The 19498-nt window shown below is 48.2% G+C and overlaps 1 protein-coding gene across 1 annotated transcript in view; it reads right to left on the bottom strand.

Moving 5' to 3' along the window:
- Window positions 1–767: 767 nt before the first annotated feature.
- LOC126517694 (phospholipid scramblase 2-like) overlaps window positions 768–19498 on the bottom strand; it is a 52078-nt gene continuing 33347 nt past the window's right edge. Inside the window, exon 4 of the mRNA XM_055064394.1 lies at window positions 768–908. Within this exon, the coding sequence (XP_054920369.1) occupies window positions 825–908 (84 nt within the window). The 3' untranslated portion in view covers window positions 768–824. The remainder of the gene's footprint in view (window positions 909–19498) is intronic.

The following is a 19498-nucleotide window of genomic DNA, read 5'->3' as shown; positions in this document are numbered from 1 at the left end:
ACATAAAACACACGAAACACAAGGAGAAATTACGTGACAGACACATTTGTCCATCAGTCCACAAAAAGAATGAACAGATACAGTAAATCTGTGCTCTTAAATTCTTCTTTACGTACCTTTATAAAGGAAATAAAAGAATGGTTAAAAAGGCAAGACATTCTTTGAAATTGAAATGAGCTGATTAAATGAGCAATACCTTCCCATGAATAAAATAATTTGTTTTGAGAATACGCATATCATTTCATGAACTATTTTTTTTTGTTTTTTGCATTCATTCATATATACTTGCGTGCATCCATGTCCGTGTTTCAAATTTCCTTTCTCTTACGATGGTTGACCGGCGGAGGCAACGCCCCTCCCGTATGGAACGCGACAGTCGTTCCAGCCGAAGAACGCCGGGTTTATTCACGCTCGGGAATATAAAGAAAAGATAAGGGGAGAGGGAAGGTGTGACAGAAAGAGTGCGCACAAGCGCACTGAATGAAACAGCTTGCTTGTCATGTTCAGGGTTACCGCACTTTCTTTTGCATTTTATTTAGGATTTACGCACCCAAATTGCATGTGTGATTGACTTTGTGCGCTTGCTGTTGGTTTATAATGCTGTACACGTTGGATAACGTTTTTTTTTACACAAAAAATATTTGTATACTTTCAGAACATCACTCGAATTTGAAATGTTATTTGTATTGAGTCGTTAGGCACATTGCATTATTAATTTGACGGTATTTGAATACAATGGCATTAGACATTGTTCCTAAGATTTTATTTTCGCAGCATTCATGTCTGTTGTAACTTGGAATCTTTTGCGTATGTCTAACCTGTTGTCAAGTATAACGAGTTCTGAAGGTTAGACAACAGGCACAATTCCAGCACGTCGCACAGAATCCGCCCTCGTAGTATATGGAGTCCTGCGCAGAGTCACAAAACCACGTCCAGTTAGTGAGTTTATGCTAACCTAAGTGGTCGACGGCTTTTGGCGTTAGATCAGAAAAAGAGATTAGGTATCGACTTACACAAGTTGTCACACACAGCACTTCTTATAGCAATCAAGCCCGTTTCGAATGAAACTTTTCAATCGCGATGGGATCCCTTCTTCTTATACCAACCAAACCCGTTATGAATGAAATTTTTCTTCAGCCTGGGAGAAGCCAATCGTGATGAAAAAAGCCGATTCTAATCGGGCTCGGTCGCGATCAAAATTTACCCGTGTAACACCAGGATTACAAACCAGCCGTGTGGCTTAGCGACTACTGTGTTGTGCTTCTAAGCAGTATCTAAGCACGAGGTAGAGGGATCAATGCCGAGCGTAGCGGTCGCATTTCGATGGGGGAGAAATAAAAAAAAAAATATCAGAGTCCGCAGCTTTTGGAGAAGGCTAAAGGCCCCCTGGCGGTCAAGATGAATCCGGAATCCTTCACTACAACGTGTTTTATAATCAAATTGCGGTTTTGCTGCGTAAAACAGATTTCAAGTTAAACAGGCATTAGAAACTAGTACCGTCTAACTGCTCACATCACGTCTCGGATTCCTACAAAATGAAACATCCAACTCGCTTAAAGAAGTACACAAACAAGAATATTCCTTCGTAACCTCTTTCAGTGTCGCTTCCAATGAGGTGTATAAGTATTGTGACGTCATCACGTACGAGGTAGTCGCGTTGGACAAGCACATATTAACATTATAGGAGACTTTCCAGCTCGCTCGCTCGTTCACTATACTACCACTTTTCACGGATGTACCACTGTGCCAACTGACCGAGCGACCTCGAGCGAGAGACCAAACACGACCGGCATTGCTGCATAGCCATGGCATTATTCCCTCCTCAGCTGTGGTAGGTCCTACACGTATATATATATATATATATATATATATATATATATTGTCACGTGGTCGTGACGTCAAAGAACACAGTAGCAAAACTGTGATAGGCAAAACTAGCTTTTATTGGGCGAACCTGTGCCCACAAAACAGGCTACACTTAAAGCACAACGAGAGCGGCGAACACAGTAGGCGATCATTAAAAATCTGATCGACGGGTCACGCGCGTCGGTTTTTTTACAGGAGTCGTCGAATGTTCCATGCTATTCGTTCGGACACGCGTTCCTTGCACAAAGTTCTACACCATTCGCATCACGCGATGAAATCGGATAACATAAGGTTCGGCGACAACAGCCAGCGAATAGACGCATCGATAACTTGCCAGAAACTTAGGATACATGCAGGCGCGTCCTGCGCTGTGCGATAACATTTGTTAGGCGGCGAAACGTGGTTGCCCGATAAAGATAAATACACGTTTCATTACCCCCCTCTTAAAAAGCATCGACCCGATGCTGCAAACAAACGAAAGTAATAATGAAAAGCACCCGTAGCAACGGAAACAACATAAGGAAGTTCGTCAGCGTCCGTGAAAGGGTTTGAGGTGGACAACGTGGACCACTTCAGATCGTGCGCGGCGCCGCTGTGAATGCGAAATTCCGTCAGCCGCGACCACATAGTCCAGTGCGCGAGTACGTCGGATGATCTTGTAGAGTCCGAAATAACGTCGCAGTAGTTTCTCACTCAGTCCTCGTCGGCGTATCGGGGTCCATACCCAAACACGGCCGCCGGGCTGGTACTCGACGAAGCGTCGTCGGAGGTTGTAGTGTCGGCTGCCGGTCCTCTGCTGGTTTTTAATCCGTAGGTGGGCGAGCTGTCGGGCTTCTTCGGCTCGCTGGAGATAGGTAGCGACGTCAAGATTCTCTTCGTTGGTGACGTGCGGCAGCATGGCGTCGAGCATCGTCGTCGGGTTCCTGCCGTAAACCAGCTTAAACGGCATGATCCGAGTTGTTTCTGGCACAGCCGTGTTGTAAGCAAAGGTTACGTACGGCAGGACCGCGTCCCACGTCTTATGCTCGACGTCGACGTACTACGCTATCATGTCGCCAAGGGTCTTGTTCAGGCGCTCCGTGAGACCATTCGTTTGCGGGTGGTAGGCAGTGGTAGGGAGGCCTAGGCTACTGGCTTCAGTGAAGCTTTCGGTATCGGCGTCCTCGTCGAAATGTGCAAGTACCGGCGGCGACTGCATGCGTAGTTTGAGTTCTTTAAACGCGTCGGCCTGCGGCGTTTCCCACTTGAACTCAACATCCCATTTAGTTAGACGTGTCAACGGCTCAGCGATGCGTGAAAAGTCCTTGACAAAGCGCCTGTAGTAGGCACACATGCCCAGGAATCTACGCATTGCCTTCTTGTCGATGGGTTACGGGAACTGTGCGATGGCAGCTGTCTTTTGCGGGTCTGGACGGACACCAGATGTGCTGGTTACGTGGCCTAGGAACAGAAGCTCATCGTAAGCGAAGCGGTATTTTTCCGGCTTCAGAGTAAGCCCTGATGACTTGATGGCCTCTAGTACTGTCGCACGCCACCTGAGGTGATTGTCGAAGTTTCCGGCGAAGACGACGACGTCATCTAAGTAAACGAGACAGGTCTACCACTTCAGTCCTGCTAAAACCGTGTCCATCACGCGCTGGAACGTTGCAGGCGCCGAGCACAGTCCGAATGGCATAACCTTGAACTCGTAGAGGCCGTCTGTGGTGATGAAGGCCGTCTGTCGCGATCTCTTTCGTCGACTTCTATTTGCCAATAGCAAGACTTGAGGTCCATCGACGAGAAGTATTTAGCGTTGCAGAGCCGATCCAATGCGTCGTCTATTCGTGGGAGGGGGTATACGTCCTTCTTCGTGATCTTGTTCAGACGACGATAATCGACGCAAAAACGTAGGGTTCCGTCCTTTCTCTTCACCAAAACTACAGGAGATGCCCATGGGCTTTGGGCGGCTGGATGATGTGGTCGCGTAGCATTTCGTCGACTTGGTGCCTAATAGACTCACGTTCTCGGGTAGAAACTCGATATGGGCTCTGGCGGAGAGGTCGAGCACACTCTTCGGTTATTATGCGACGCTTTGCGACTGGCGTTTGTCGAATCCTTGATGACGTCGGAAAGCACTCTTTGTATCGTCGAAGTAAGCTTCTCATCTGTTGCTGCCTAATCATGGGGAGACTTGGATTTATGTCGAAGTCTGGTTCGGGAACTACGGTCGTCGGGGTAAATGCGGTAGAATCCGAGAGGACAACCGCATTGCTGGTTTCCGGAATTTTCTCGATCTATGCGATCGTCATGCCCTTGTTGATAAGCTTGAACTCCTAGCTGAAGTTTTTCAGTAACACTTCCGTGTTTCCTTCGTGCAGTCGAGCGATCCCTCTTGCGACGCAGGTTTCACGGTCGAGCAGTACACGTTAGTCGCCTTCGATGACGCCTTCTACGTCAGCAGGCGTTTCGGTGCCAACCGAGGTAACAATGCTGAAGCGAGGAGGGGTGCTCACTTGATCTTCGAGCACACTAAAGGCGTGGTGACTACGACAGCTCTCCGGCGGTATCGCTTGATCTTCCGACAGCTTTATCGATTTTGACTTCAGGTTTATGATTGCGCCTTGTTGGTTCAGGAAGTCCATGCCGAGAATGACGTCTCGTGAACACTGTTGGAGGATAACGAAGGTGGCAGGGTAAGTCCCGTCATGAACGGTAATTCTTGCCGTGCAGATTCCAGTCGGCGTAATGAGGTGTCCTCCAGTGGTTCGAATCTGAGGGCCTTCCCATGCAGTTTTAACTTTCTTCAACTGGGCGGCGATGTGTCCACTCATCACGGAGTAATCGGCCCCTGTGTCCACTCAGGCGGTGACGCGTGGCCGTTGCGAAGCACGTCGAGGTCGGTGGTTCTTTGTCAGGCGTTGCAGTTAGGTCTCGGCGTTTGATCACGGCTCCGTCGTGTTGAACTGAAGTTGGAACGTCGCGTCGTCAAGTCGACTTCCGTCGTCGACGTATTCTTTGCTTCCAGACTTCCTCGGGACGGCGGCGTGTCGTTATGTCGTCGAGGTAGTTTCTTCGGTGTCTTCGTCGGCGGCGGAGGATCTTCGTCATTTCGACGAACAGCATCCGCACCTCCATCGGTTTCTGCTTTTACGGGCTCGCTGACCGGCCCCGGGCTGGGCCAGTGTATGGTCACCGCTGCGGCGACAGGTAGCGGCCTGGTGATGGCGAACGCGACGGTCGTCGAGAGCTCCACTGAGTAGCGGCGAGGTAGTCGGCGATATCGCGAGGGCGTTCACCTTGCTGCGGGCGCGGAGCGTTCACGGCGAAACCTCGCCGTCCCATCTCCCGGTATGGGCATTCTCGATAGACGTGACCCACTTCTGCGCAGTGGTAGCAGAGCGGGCGGTGTTCAGGAGCGCGCCAAATGTCCGTCTTCCTCGCGTAGGTGCGCTGGGCGACGGGTGGTGGTGCTGGCGGCGGCGGACGACGGAACTGCGGCGTGACAGGGCCCTGGCGCGGTCGCGGAGGGGGACCTTGACGGCGTGCGACGGCGGCGTAGGTCATCACTTGCGGCTCGGGCTGCGGCGATTCAGAGCTACTCCAAGTCGTTGTTGGAGCTCCTCACGCACGGCGTCGGCGATCGAAGTCACTTGAGGCTGTGATGATGGGAACAGCTTTTGTAGCTCCTTCTGCACGACAACTCGGATACTCTCGCGTAGGTCGTCGGTGGCCAGTGACTGATCTAAGGCGTAGTTTGTCGAGTTCGTGCGGCGGTCGGATTGCCCGTTTCGCATCTCGACTGTCTTCTCGATGCTGGTGGTCTCGCGAAGAAACTCGTCGACGGTCTTCGGTGGGCTTCGTACCATTCCGGCAAAAAGTTTCTCCTTCACACCACGCATGAGTAGGCGAACTTCCTTCTCCTCGGGCATTTCATGGTCGGCGTGGCGGAACAAACGGCCGATTTCCTCCGTGAAGATCGCGGCTTTCTCATTAGGTAGCTGCACCCGAGTTTCTAATAGCGCTTGGGCTCGTTCTCGGCGCACGACGCTTGCGAATGTCTGCAGGAAGCGGCTACGGAAAAGTTCCCAGGTCGTTAAGGTGGCTTCTCGGTTTTCGAACCACGTCCTGGCCACGTCTTCCAATGCGAAGAAGACATATCGCAGTTTGTCGTCGCTGTTTCTATTGTTAAACGTAGCGACTCTCTCATATGTCTCAAGCCAGCTTTCCGGCCCTACGAAAGTTGAACCGCGGAACGTCGGAGGCTCCCTGGTCTGCTGCAGCACGACGGGGGACGCTGGGGCTGCCATTGGGGTGGACTTAGTGGCCATCTTCCTAGTCGTCTCAGGCAAAAGTCCGAGCTCCGGGGGCAGTCCTTGTAGCCTGCGGCTACCTCGCTGGTTCTTGGAGACGTTGGTGTCTTCCGCGTGACGGCTTGGGTCACGGCTTTGTGGGGGCGTCCGGCACATGAACGCAAAGCACCTCCACCAGATGTAATGTGGTCGTGACGTCAAAGAAAGAGGCTACACTTAAAGCACAACGAGAGCGGCGAACACAGTCGGCGATCGTCGAAAATCTGATCGGCGGCTCAAGCGCGTCGGCTATTATACAGCAGACGTCGAATGTTCCAGACTAATCGTTGGGACATGCGTTCCTTCCACAAAGTTCTACACCATTCGCGTCAAGCGATGAAATCAGATAACATAAGGTTTGGCGACAACAGACAGCGATTAGAAGCGTCGATAACGTTCTAGAAACTTCGGATACATGTAGGTGCGTCCCGCGCTGTGCGATAGCATTTGTTACGCGGCGAAACGTGGTTGCCCGATGAAGATAAGTACACGTGCTATCGCAGAATATTGCCGTGCTGTGCTACATCATTCGTTCGCTTCAAAGTAGCCTATGTTAAAATAGATCTAATCAAAGTACATTAACAAGTCATCAATATTATGGTTTTCTGAAGATGCCTTCAAATTTTCTTGCCGGTCTGTTTAATTTTTTTCTTTCTTTAGAGTATTCGTAGACATGCCCACTGTATCATTTACCGGAATACCCTTCATTAGGAGACAGTCGCCACTGCATATGTATTATTGCCTCTTATGTTCTCGGGTAAAACTCAATATTCCTACTTTCTCTACTCCAAACAGCTTTATGAACATTTCGGCATTTCATAAAAGGAAAGAATAAATGGAAGTCTGAGAAGAACAATGGGTTACATTGGCGGCATTTTATGGGCATGGTCAATATATGTCACAGTGTTGAGATTAATCTACCTATTGCTTCAATATTTATTTTATTTTAGAAATTTTCCGGCCTCCATACGACACCTAGCATGGAGGGTTCAATACAAAACTAAAAAGATGCGACAAGACTTTACAGAATATAACAGGCTAAATGATCACACAAGAGAGGTAAAACAGTTTGACAGAATCCAGAACAAACGTGAGAATACTAAGGGATAGTAATACGATATATATTTTATCACTTCCGCAGAAAATTGGTCCGGGGGCAGTCGTCAAACGGATCCATCAAGCTTGCTCCAGAACTGAATTGCTAACAAAAGCAAAGTAAATTTAAAGCAGTTCACTTGCGACATAAGCGGGAAATGATTCAGCAAATCTGAGTGCCTCTTTCAGTGCACATAGCTCGTGACGATAAATATAAGCACGTGGGCAAGAAGAGATCTGACAATGCTGTGCAGCACGATAAGACGACCACATGTGCCTGTCTGATTCAGAAACTTTAGGGGCAATAGCTGAGCATGAGAGGAGGGTGGGAAATGATGATGGTACCTGCCGTTTATAAATCGCATCGCTTTCTTTCGTACAGCTTCAAGTTTATGTCGCATTTATGGTGAGTGCACCAGACTATAAGGGCGTATACAAGGAGGGTTCGGAGTGGTGTTTTGTAAGCCGTGAGTTTGCACTCTTTAGCGACATGTTTCAGTGTGCGGTTTGCATAAATAAGCCTATAAAACGCCTTTGAACAGACGAGTTTTATGTGCTCGGGCCATCTTAAGTTAGTCGTGAAAGTGATGATTCCAAGACACTTGAATTCGTTGACGCCCTTGACGTATTAGTTTCCGTTACTGTAAGCGAAATACAAAGGGTATTTTTTTTGGTGAAAAGCCGCCATTGGCGCTGTTTGTTTAAAATTCACCGACATTTGACAGGAAGGAGTGGCTCCAGTCGAAAAATCAACCCAAAACGCTATATATATATATATATATATATATATATATATAATTCAATGAGAAGTTGTAGGTCCGGTGCATAGGTACTTTTAGAAACAAAGGTGCACACTTACGAAAATTGCATCTTTAATGTTTTTAATGTTTCGGCCGTGGCACGGCCTTCGTCAGAATAAACACACATGCAAGCGCGCAGCCGCTTTTGTGGGCATGCGCACGTGGGCATAATCAGTAGTACATGCACGTGTACAATTGCAAATATTAGAAAAAAAGTACAGCAGGAAATATAACTTAAGCGCGATAAATGATATGCATTAAAGATCATTGACGTGGCATTATGATTGTACATGAAGTACAACATGATATCGATTGCGGCATGGAAAAAGTGATTCGGCATGCTTTGTCAAATCTTTACAAGAACATGCACATCAAGATAATATATATATATATATATATATATATATATATATATATATATATATATATATATATATATATATATATATATATATATATATATACATATATATATATATATAATGGATATCAGTGGCACCAAGACGGAGCGCTGGGAGACACCTGAGTGAACTGTAGCTGACAACGAGTGAGCTTGTTAAGAGGAACAATTTCAGACCTCGAATCCAATGATCTAGTCAGCCACTCAAGTATTTCCTCATTTTTAAGAACCGAGAGTAGATTAACGATAATTTTTTGTGGCAAACTGTCAAATCCTTTCGCGTAATCTATAAAGATAACGTCTATATGTTCACGAGTGGTTAGTGGTAACGAAGCATCATTGAATTCGATGAGCAGTGTGACAATTGAGTGGCCAAGCAGAGAACCCATGTTTGCAACTTGGCAATAATGCTAATATCGCTAAAATCCTGCTGGTATGCTCATGGAATATATGCTCTAATAACTTAAGGCATGTTTTAATTAAAGAAATAGTGTGCAATTTGGAAGCATCTGCTTGTTTTCATACTTATATACCGTGATGACAGCGGCTATCTTGCAGAGACGACGAACAGTGCATGATTCAATCGACCTTTGGAAAGTAGTGATTAGGTAATGTGAAACCCATTCCGAGTACCATTTTAAAAATTCATTTGGTACACCAGCTGGCCTATTACTCTTATGCCCATACTAAGCAGAAGGATAAGAATGCCTCTTTTGGATAATTGGGTATCAGAGATGGGCTGGGCCGTACCGTGTCCTCTAGAACTTGGGTTCGTACCATCGTAGGAGAGAAAACAGATTTAAAGTCGTTTGACGAATGCTACAGATATAGAACATGGATCAGAACAAGGTTCGTCGTCAATAATAAATATAGACGGAACTGGGGATACAGGGTTAACTGTTTTCTAAAATTTCACTGGATTACCTTCCTTGGCGTAACGAATGTATTGTTAAAATATAAGTATTGTATTACTTTTTATTTTAATGTTGACTGATGCTGACTGTTTGGCGGGCAGTTCCGACCCTTCTGAAGCTGTTTGACTCATTGCCTAAGTTGGATGATAGATGTGCTGTATGAGGGGTGTTTCAAGTTACGTATTATTCATTTTTGCGGAACAGTTTTCAAAATGCACTTATGGGCATTGTTGCAGAAGTACCCAAGTTAGATATTGACGTTACAATGATTGAAAGGTGTTGCCAGTAAATCAGTAAAAGCAATGTCATTTGCACAGTTTTCAAAATAAGCCGTACGACATCAATGGCCAGAATAAATGCAACGGAGAGTGCATTCTTATCAGAAATATCAGTTTCACATTCAAAGTAGTTACGTAAAATTGGCTCATTCACAAAGACAGCATCCAAGGTGGAATCTTCATGAGTGGTACAGCTAGAACTTGAATTTAGTCAAATGGTGCATCCATGATAATCAAAGACTCGCGTAATAATTTGTCACGGCCAGATACGGAAACAGAGCTCTAGTTTATACGCTGGACAATAAAATTACCGCAACGTAACAGCCTACAGAAACTGAGCATGTGCTTAACTATGTAATCACAAACGGTACGAAACATATCGCCAGAGCTGGGCGGGCGGTATATGGCACCCAAAACCACCTGGATGCCACCGATTGGAACTTTGGCCCAAAGTTATTCAATATTTGGAAGTCCCAAAAGTGCGGAAGGTTTGATACCATTTACGAAAAAGAGTGGCACGCCGCCACATCGACCAACCGGCCGATCTCCGTGGAACCGTGTATCCAGAGGGCGAAAATTCAACATAGCAAATAACATCGCTCAGCCAAGTTTTTGTTAAACAAACAAAAGCTGCGTCGCGACAATCCACAAAACAGTTTTAGTGTTCAGTTTTATTTGGTACAAAACGCGCAATTATATATAAAAACGTCAGTCTCCAGTTAGATTGCAGTCAATTGTAACTGCTGGTAAGGAGAGTTCTGGTAGTCTTGACAATACATTTTTTCGCATCGTCCCAAGTGTGGCCATTGATATCTACGTTAAAGCGAGTCATAGTTCAATCGTGCCTCGTTGGAATTTTTTTCTCATATCAACTGAGTGCTTCCATAGCTTGCCACTAATCTCGCGCACACTAAAAGAAATATCTTCGCTAATGGAAACCTTCGAAGTTATTAGTTTACGCGTGTCATGTAGTATTTCAATCATGGTGCTGCATTCCATCACTGTAAAATCATGGGCCATTATTTGTACGGATTAGGTCTCCCAAGTCTGTGGCAGCGCTCGGTGTTGTCACATTTGATTTCCAGCTTAGTTGGCAAAAGAACAGTCACTAATTTAAGCAGCTGATCAGTGCTTTTGGCAGGTGGTTGTGTAAGACCATAAATTACTAAGTTACGTCGCGACCGGTTTTCCAGCTTTCCGCTTTTCGAAAAGTTTTCCGCAGTTTCCTGAAGCTGAGTGACTGCGTACTCCAGATCTTGTACGCGCTCGCTTACGTCGGTGATGGCAGCTTCCGTCAATCCTAATTGACTTCAACGTTCATCGAATGCTGCGAACCTGTAACTCAGGGTTAACTCAGTGCCAGTGCAACTTGGCCGGCTTGAAGGTCAGCTAGGATTTGTGTTGTTTCAGTGGGACCTGTATTAGGCTCCATGTCGCCGCATACATGTAGCAATATCCTAAACCAATACGCATTACTGCCCCCCCCCCCCATCATACGTTCAAATACTCCTAATCAGACACACAACAACAATACTCCTATTTAAAGACTGCTTCTCACGCGCGACGCAAACATTTGATTGAAATGAAAGACATGCCGCTGCCATACCCTCTAAAGGGAAGCAGGTGCTGGTCTTATAATTTTTGGGAACAAGTAGATGTCGCTGTGTAGTGTGGTCATGCGCATAATATTTCATCCATCAGATGACGGCTAAGGACTTCACAATCCTAGAAAACACATCTCTTCCAGTTCAGTTGTGCCATTGCGCATGTACCGATGATCGAAGGGTACTCATCAAACTGATATTCCGGTTATAGTAGATCATGCAGGGAGGAAACTCGGTCCTTGCAATAGTTTCTACCAGAAACTGCAGCAACCTGAGAGTGACAAAATGCATTTTACGTGACTGAACGACATCTAGCTGCCGGACCTACTAAAGAGAAGCGTCCTGGTAGCTGGTCTTATAAGCGTTGACGAGGAGGTATTTGTCACTGTGTGTACCGGCCACGCGCAGCAAGTTCCTCCGAAAAGATGACAGCTCACGGGTTGCGAATGGTAAAATGCACACGTGCTAGAGTGCGGTTGTGGCAAAGCACATGCGTCGATGAACGAGGGGTATTTATCAAACTGATATGGTGCTACAGTAGGCCATGTAGGGATGACAAGTGGTCTTTGCAATAGTCTTTACCGTAAACTGCAGCAATCTGTGAGGCGCAAAAGCTCAGTGCCTCTCCACTCTGTTATGAAGTATGACCAGCGAAGCTGTGTATGTGGTCCCCTTAATGGCGAACTGCACCTTCAACGTGGGTCGGCCCGGCATTGCACAATATTCGGGATCGGCCCACGTATTAGGAGTGCTTAACGCCTGCTTCACCTCCACCGCTGGTCCGGCCGGCATTGCACTCTCTTCGAGATGGGCCCACGTATTTGGAGCGCTTAACGCCTGCTTCACCTCCACCGCTGGTCGGGCCGCCATTGCGCTATATTCGAGATGGGCCCACGTATTAGAAGTCCTCAACGCCTGCTTCCCTTTCCCCGCTGGTCGGGCCGGCATTGCACTATCTTCGAGATGGGACAACTTATTTGGAGTGCTTAACGCCTGCTTCACATTCACCGCTGGTCGGGCCGACATTTCTCTATCTTCCAGATGCGCCCACGTATTAGGAGTGCTTAACGCCTGCTTCACCTTCACCGCTGGTCGGGCCGGCATTGCACTATCTTCGAGATCGGCCCACGTATTTCGAGCGCTTAACGCCTGCTTCACCTCCACCGGTGGTCGGGCCGCCATTGCGCTATATTCGAGATGGGCCCACGTATTAGGAGTCCTTAACGTTTGCTTCACATCCACCGCTGGTCGGGCCGGCATTGCACTATCTTCGAGATCGGCCCACGTATTAGGAGTGCTTAACGCCTGCTTCACCTCCACCACTGGTCGGGCCGCCATTGCGCTATATTCGAGATGGGCCCACGTATTAGGAGTCCTTAACGCTTCCTTCACATCCACCGCTGGTCGGGCCGGCATTGCGCAATCTTCGAGATGGGCCCACGTATTTGGAGCGCTTAACGCCTGCTTCACCTCCACCGCTGGTCGGGCCGCAGTTGCGCTATATTCGAGATGGGCCCACGTATTAGGAGTCCTTAACGCTTGCTTCACATCCACCGCTGGTCAGGCCGGCATTGCACTAGCTTCGAGATCGGCCCACGTATTAGGAGTGCTTAACGCCTGCTTCACATTCACCGCTGGGCGGGCCGGCATTTCTCTATCTTCGAGATCGGCCCACTTATTTGGAGCGCTTAACGCCTGCTTCACCTCCACCGCTGGTCGGGCCGGTAGTGCGCTATCTTCGATATGGGCCCACGTATTAGGAATGCTTAGCGCCTGCTTCACCTGCACCGCTGGTCGGGCCGGCATTGCACTATCTTCGAGATGGGACCACTTATTTGGAGCGCTTAATGGCTGCTTCACATCCACCGCTGGTCGGGCCGGCATTGCGCTAACTTCGAGATGGGCCCACTTATTTGGAGCGCTTAACGCCTGCTTCACCTCCACCGCTGGTCGGGCCGGTAGTGCGCTATCTTCGATATGGGCCCACGTATCAGGAATGCTTAGCGCCTGCTTCACCTGCACCGCTGGTCGGGCTGGCATTGCGCTATCTTCGAGATGGGCCCACGTATTTGGAGCGATTAACGCCTGCTTCACCTCCGCCGCGGGTCGGGCCGGCATTGCCCTATCTTCGATATGGGCCAACGTACAGAGAGAGCTTAACGCCTGCTTCACCTCCACTACTGGTCGGGCTGGCATTACACTATCTTCGAGATGGGTCCACGTATTAGGAGTGCTTAACGCCTGCCTCACCTCCACCACTGGTCACCCTGGCATTGCACTATTTTCAAGATGGGCCCACGTATTACGATTGCTTAACGCCTGCTTCACCTCCACCGCTGGTCGGGCCGGCATTGCACTACCTTCGTGATCGGCCGACGCATGGGGGGTTTTTTGCTTACAACGATACAAAAATTTTCTTTTGGGGTAGACGTACACAGATTCGCTGTGAAAAGAGATTTCATGGAACTGAACTACATGTTGCTGTCAGACCGATTAAAAAGAGGAGCGCCTGGTCGCTGGTCTTATACACGTTGGCGACCAGGTAATTGTCGATTTGAGTTCTGGCAATGCACAACAGTTTCCCTCGGTGAGGTGAAAGCTCACATCTTGCGAATTGTAAAAAGGACGCGTGTTCCAATCCGGTGGTATCAAAGCACGTGTACCGAGGATCGAGAAGTATTTATCAAACAGATATTGCTGCTAAAGTAGGCCATGTGGGGATGACACGTGGTCCTTGCAATAGCGTATATCATAAACTGCGACAATCTGTAAGCTGAAAAAGAAAACAGATTTCACGGGACTGAACTACATGTTGCTTGCGGACCGACTAAAGAGAAGCCTCCTTGTCGGTGTTCTTGTACGCGTTGTTGAGCTGGTAGTTGTCGCCGTGTTTTCTGGCCATGCGCAGCAGGTGTCATCTTGCAGGTGATAGCTCACGACTTGCGAATTGTAAAAAGCAAACGTGCTCCAATTTGGCTGTGGCAATGCACTTGTAGCTATGACCCAGGGGTAAATATCAAACTGATATTACTGCTACAGTAGGCCATGTAGGACTGAAATGTGGTCCTTGTAATATTTTTTTTAGTGGAAACTGCGGAATCTTGTAAGGTGAAAAAAGATTTCATGGGACTGAACGACGTGTTGCTGCCGGAGCAACTAAAGAGGAGCGTCCTGGTCGGTGGTCTTATACGCGTTGGTGAGCAGTTAATTGTTGCTCTCTGTTCCGGCCATGCGCAACATGTTCCTCGGTCAGATGACAGCTCACAACTTGCGAATTTCAGAAACCACAAGTGCTGCAGTCCGGTTGTAGCAAAGAACGTGTTCCGATGATCGAGATGTAATTATCAAGCAGATATTCCTCGTACAGTCGGCCACCTAGAGACGATACGTGATCCTCGCAACTGTGGCTACCGGAAACTGTGCCTATCTGTGAGGCGTAATTAATGCATCTGATGGGGACTGCATGACATGCTCCTGCCCGACCCACAGACTTTGTATATGTAGTACATCACCTGCCCTCAGCACTGAAAGAAAAACTGGCATGTGATAAATTGAGAGCCAGCCGGCTACGAGTGAATGAAAAAAAAGTGAAATATGGGGTTTTTCGTGCCAAAACCACTTTCTGATTATGAGGGACGCCGCAGTGGAGGAGTCCGGAAATTTGGACCATCTGGGTTTCGTTAACGTGCACCTAAATATAAGTAAACGGGGCTTTTCGCATTTCGCCCCCATCGAAATGCGGCCGCCGCGGCCGGGATTCGATCCCACGACCTCGTGCTCAACAGCCCAACACCACAGCCACTGAGCAACCACGGCAGATGTGAGTGAATGAATCCTCATTGCGCTTACAGCAGCCGTGTCAACAGCTTCAGTGCTACAATGACACATTATTACGGACGTCGCCTAAATTTAAACGGCGGTAATTCACCAGGAAGTGTACGCAGCACTCGCCTTACTCTGCAATGCGAACGGTAGCTGTGATGTTGAAGGCAGGTTTTGGCAAACCAGGGTATTTTCAAAAGAAAGGTGGCAGATCTGGTCATTTATCTTCTACTAACTTCAATTTTTTGCAAGCGTGTACAGCCGGAAGCAGTAAAACATGCTTGAAAGGACAAAAGGCCGGCCGGTGTTGTTTTTCTTGTCCATAGTTTCTTGATTTATACAGTTGAATATTGTTTATGTATATTTTTACAGTTCTGCTTACACTATCATTGCTTTGCGTATTATTTTTGATGGCCATGTTATTGGTTAATGTGTTGTCGTCTTTGTTAATATATATCTCAAAAGATATTCTGCTGAAATTGCCATTATTGCTTTACCAAGTTGAACAATACAACGTCACACGGCGTTGTAATGTCTTCTTGGCTGCGGGTGAAAGCACATTTATTTTATTTATTTGAAAGTACCTTGCCGGACCAGATGCGGCATTTGAGTAAAGGGCCTTAGCAAAAGATGTATAAACGATAGATGGCCAAATTTCATAGATACATACACAAGAAACGGTAACCAAGGAAATCATTCGACAACTGAGCAATAGTAACGCTATGGAAGATACGATACATGTGTGTGTGTGGGGGGGGGGGGAGGGCGAGATACAATTCTTCTGTCCATGGGGTGGTTGCCGCGCCGAATATATCAGTCATTAACATAAAACACAAGAAAAGTAACGTCAAAAGTGTACATACAAATTAAAAGTTAGTCATAAAAAGAAACTGACAAGTTAACACTAGTAATTTATTTTTTTTAATACGGAAACACCACGTGCACATGTGTAGTTGCGCAAACAACCGAAGAACCCCGGAGAGAATTTCACTATGCGTGATTATTTAGGAGGATCAAAGGTTAGCTGGTTATATGAGCAATAAGTGACTGTCAAAATTTCTGAGCGTTATCTTCAACAACTATGCTAAGCAATGACTATATGCGGTGTAGGAGTTGAGGAGGACTTCGGTATGAAAAACCTGGGAGGTTTATTTACATTATATACAGTGAGAGTCCATTAACAGTCGTAGAGTAATTACGGGCCGACTGCAACTTGGACGCTGCGGCCCGTCGCAAGAAGTGCGAGAGAGATGAATCAAGGGATGCTTTAGGAATGCTCTCCTGCTGCTCTCGGTCTGCGTCTTTTAAGCCCTTCGGTGTCGATAAGGCACGTCAAGTTCGGCCAATGGGAGAGCCCGCTCAGGTGACGCCATTTTCGGCCAATGGTAGGCGCCTCTGCGATGGAGTCACACCCGGCGAAGAGAGTCGCTGCTCGGGTGTTTGTCCGAGGGCTTTCTTCTCCATGCGGTCTTGCCTTGCTGACTTGCAATGCGCCCTCATCATAGATTGTAGGGGGTGACGCCGCCAGGTTGTCACGGCGCATTACAGCCGTCTTTCTTCGGGACCCACTTTACCCGCAACAGTGCCAGGACGGAAGAGCCCCTTCCCTTCACTTTCGGGAAGAGCCAAGCCGTGAATAGCTCCACCGGCTGCACCCGAAGTGGGGTCCGCGAACTTGTTTGCACGTGCCGTGCCTCAGGAGTGTGGCATCCGTGTTTCTGCGCTCCTTAATTACCTGTGGTGCGATTCGATGTGGATTTGCGTCCTGGCGCCCCTCTTTCATCACAATCTCGATTGACCGCGTCGCTACTACTCCCCGCCTGCTCTCGTCTTGCCCCCTTGCGCTTCTTTGTGTCTTTGTGTCTTTGGGTCTCTCACCGTCTTTGGCGGCGCTACATTTGTCACGGCATTCCAATCTTTAGGGCGCTTCTTACTGCGGCGCTTTTTCTGTGAATTATCTTTCACGTCGCTCTCTCACGCCTCGTGCTGGCCGTTACACATTTCGTCGGCCCGGATCGGTCTCTTACCCGCGCAGTCTGAGTGATTTACATTTAAATCTACTCTCACATTGCCTCGACTGGCGGACAGCTCAACCGACTCTTGAACAATGCAGCAGGCTTTACTCGAGTTATGCAACTCGCACTTTTGCGAACTGCCCTCTACTGCATTGCCCAGCTCACGCTGTGCATCAGCACACAGCGCGTCAGTATCGATCGCTGTCTCACGCGCACAGTCCGAATGATTACTAACTGAATCATCCCTATCTAGGCTACCTAGACTGGCGGAGAGCTGCACCGATCCCTGAACAATGCAGTTGTCCTCTCTTGAGCTACGGAGCTCGCCATCCTGAGAACTACTCTCAACTGCATCGTCCAGTTCGCACATCACTTCGGCACGCAGATCTGACCTGACATGGGCGCTCGCGTCTGTCGGGTAAGCAGTACCCTTTTCTTCACTAGCAACCTCGCTGATATTACAAGCGACGCCCACGCGCCGTAACTGTGCCAATTTGTTCGCAGCTGGCCTAGCTGTCTCTACAGTCATCTATTGGCACAGTACCTCGTCGCTCTCCCTGCGGCCTTTAACGGCCCCTGTTGCCACTAAGGCATCGTTAGCAGCTAGCCTTTTCCCTTCACCTATGAATGTGCAGCCAATCTCACAAGCACTACTCTTCTCGTCGGCTTCTAGCGAAAATTCGCTAGACACTTCATCATTCTTGTGCTCTGTACTGCCTACAGAATGTTCAGACAGCCGTTGTCTCTGTGTCATTAACTGATCAAAATATTGTAGCTGTTTGATCAATGCTGCCTTCTCTCTCTCATACTTTTGCTCACGCTCACGCTTACGTTCTTGATACTCTCGTTCAGTTCATTCTCACCTTCTTGACGCTCATGCTGACGTTCTTGACGCTCACACTTAAGAGTAAGTTCTTGAAGCTCACGCTTCCGTTCATTATCGCGTTCTTCACGCTTACGCTTACTCTTACGTTCCCGACCCTCATGCTCACGTTCACGACGCTCACGCTCCCTTGGTTCTTGTATCACCTCCCAAGCAAGCTCAATGCTTTCCTCATCACTGCCACTATCTTGAAACGCCTTTATGATAGCTGGCGTTTTCATCTGTTCGTCCGCCTCAACTCCCAAATCGTCGCACACCAACAACAAGTCTAACCTCGTCAACCTTCTAAGATCCATGGCAGCTGCCCCAATGGCTGGTTAGAACTGTTTTCCTTAATTTGTGCAAATACACAATGCAACAAATTCTCGATTCCCAGAATTATCAAAATGAACACACAACATTTGAGTCTGGCGAATCAAAAGGAAAAAAAAACCACGCGCTCACTTACGGTTGCAGCACCCTGCCATCTGGTTCAATGTTCCGCTGTTCCCGGTTCCTCAGGAGTCACTGGGTCAAAGGCTCGCTCTTCTTCGCTACTCCCAGTTTCTTAGGACCTCTTTCGACGAAGGCTCTCTCTACTTCGCTCTTCCCCGTTCCTCGCGACTCCTTTGGACGAAGGCTCTTTTTCGCTGTTACAGGTTCCTCAGGATTTCTCTCGACGAAGGTTGATCCGTAGCGCTGCCACCAGTTGATGTATTTAGAGGTGATCCCACCGCTAGCAAACAGTTGTAAGAGTTGAGGAGGACTTCGGGATGAAAAACTTGGGAGGTTTATTTATATTGTGTACAGTGAGAGTCCATTAATAGTCGTAGAGTCATTACGGGCTGACTGCAACTTGGACGCTGCGGCCCGTCGCAAGAAGTGCGAGAGAGATGAAGCAAGGGATGCTCTAGGAATGCTCTCCTGCTGCTCCCGGTCTGCGTCTTTTAAGCCCTTCGGTGTCGATAAGACACGTCACGTTCGGCCAATGGGAGAGCCCGCTCGGGTGTCGCCATTTTCGGCCAATGGTAGGCCACCGTGCGATGGAGTCACACACAGCGAAGAGAGTCGCTGCTCGGGTATTTCTCCGAGGGCTTTCTTCTCTCTGCGGTCTTGCCTTGCTGACTTGCAATGCGCCGTCACCATGGAGGGTAGCGGGCGACGCCGCCAGGTTGTCACGGCGCATTACAGCCGTCTTTCTTCGGGACCCACTTTACCCGCAACAGTGCCAGGACGGAAGGGTGCCTTCCCTTCACTTTCGGGAAGAGCCAAGCAGTGAATAGCTCCACCGACTGCACACGAAGTGGGGTCCGCGAGCTTGTTTGCACGTGCCGTGCCTCAGGAGTGTGGCATCCGTGTTTCTGCGATCCTTAATTAGCTGTGGCGCGATTCGATGTGGTCTGGGGAACTCGAAGTAGGCTCAGGAAATGGTCCCGTATCTAACAACGGCTATCATAGCCGTATGGCACTTGGAATTGGCGATGAGGAAAATACGTAAGTATTGCCGTATATGC

This window comes from Dermacentor andersoni, chromosome 11 (assembly GCF_023375885.2).
Source record: "Dermacentor andersoni chromosome 11, qqDerAnde1_hic_scaffold, whole genome shotgun sequence".
NCBI lineage: Eukaryota > Metazoa > Arthropoda > Arachnida > Ixodida > Ixodidae > Dermacentor > Dermacentor andersoni.
This window is presented reverse-complemented; position numbering and strand designations above follow the sequence as displayed.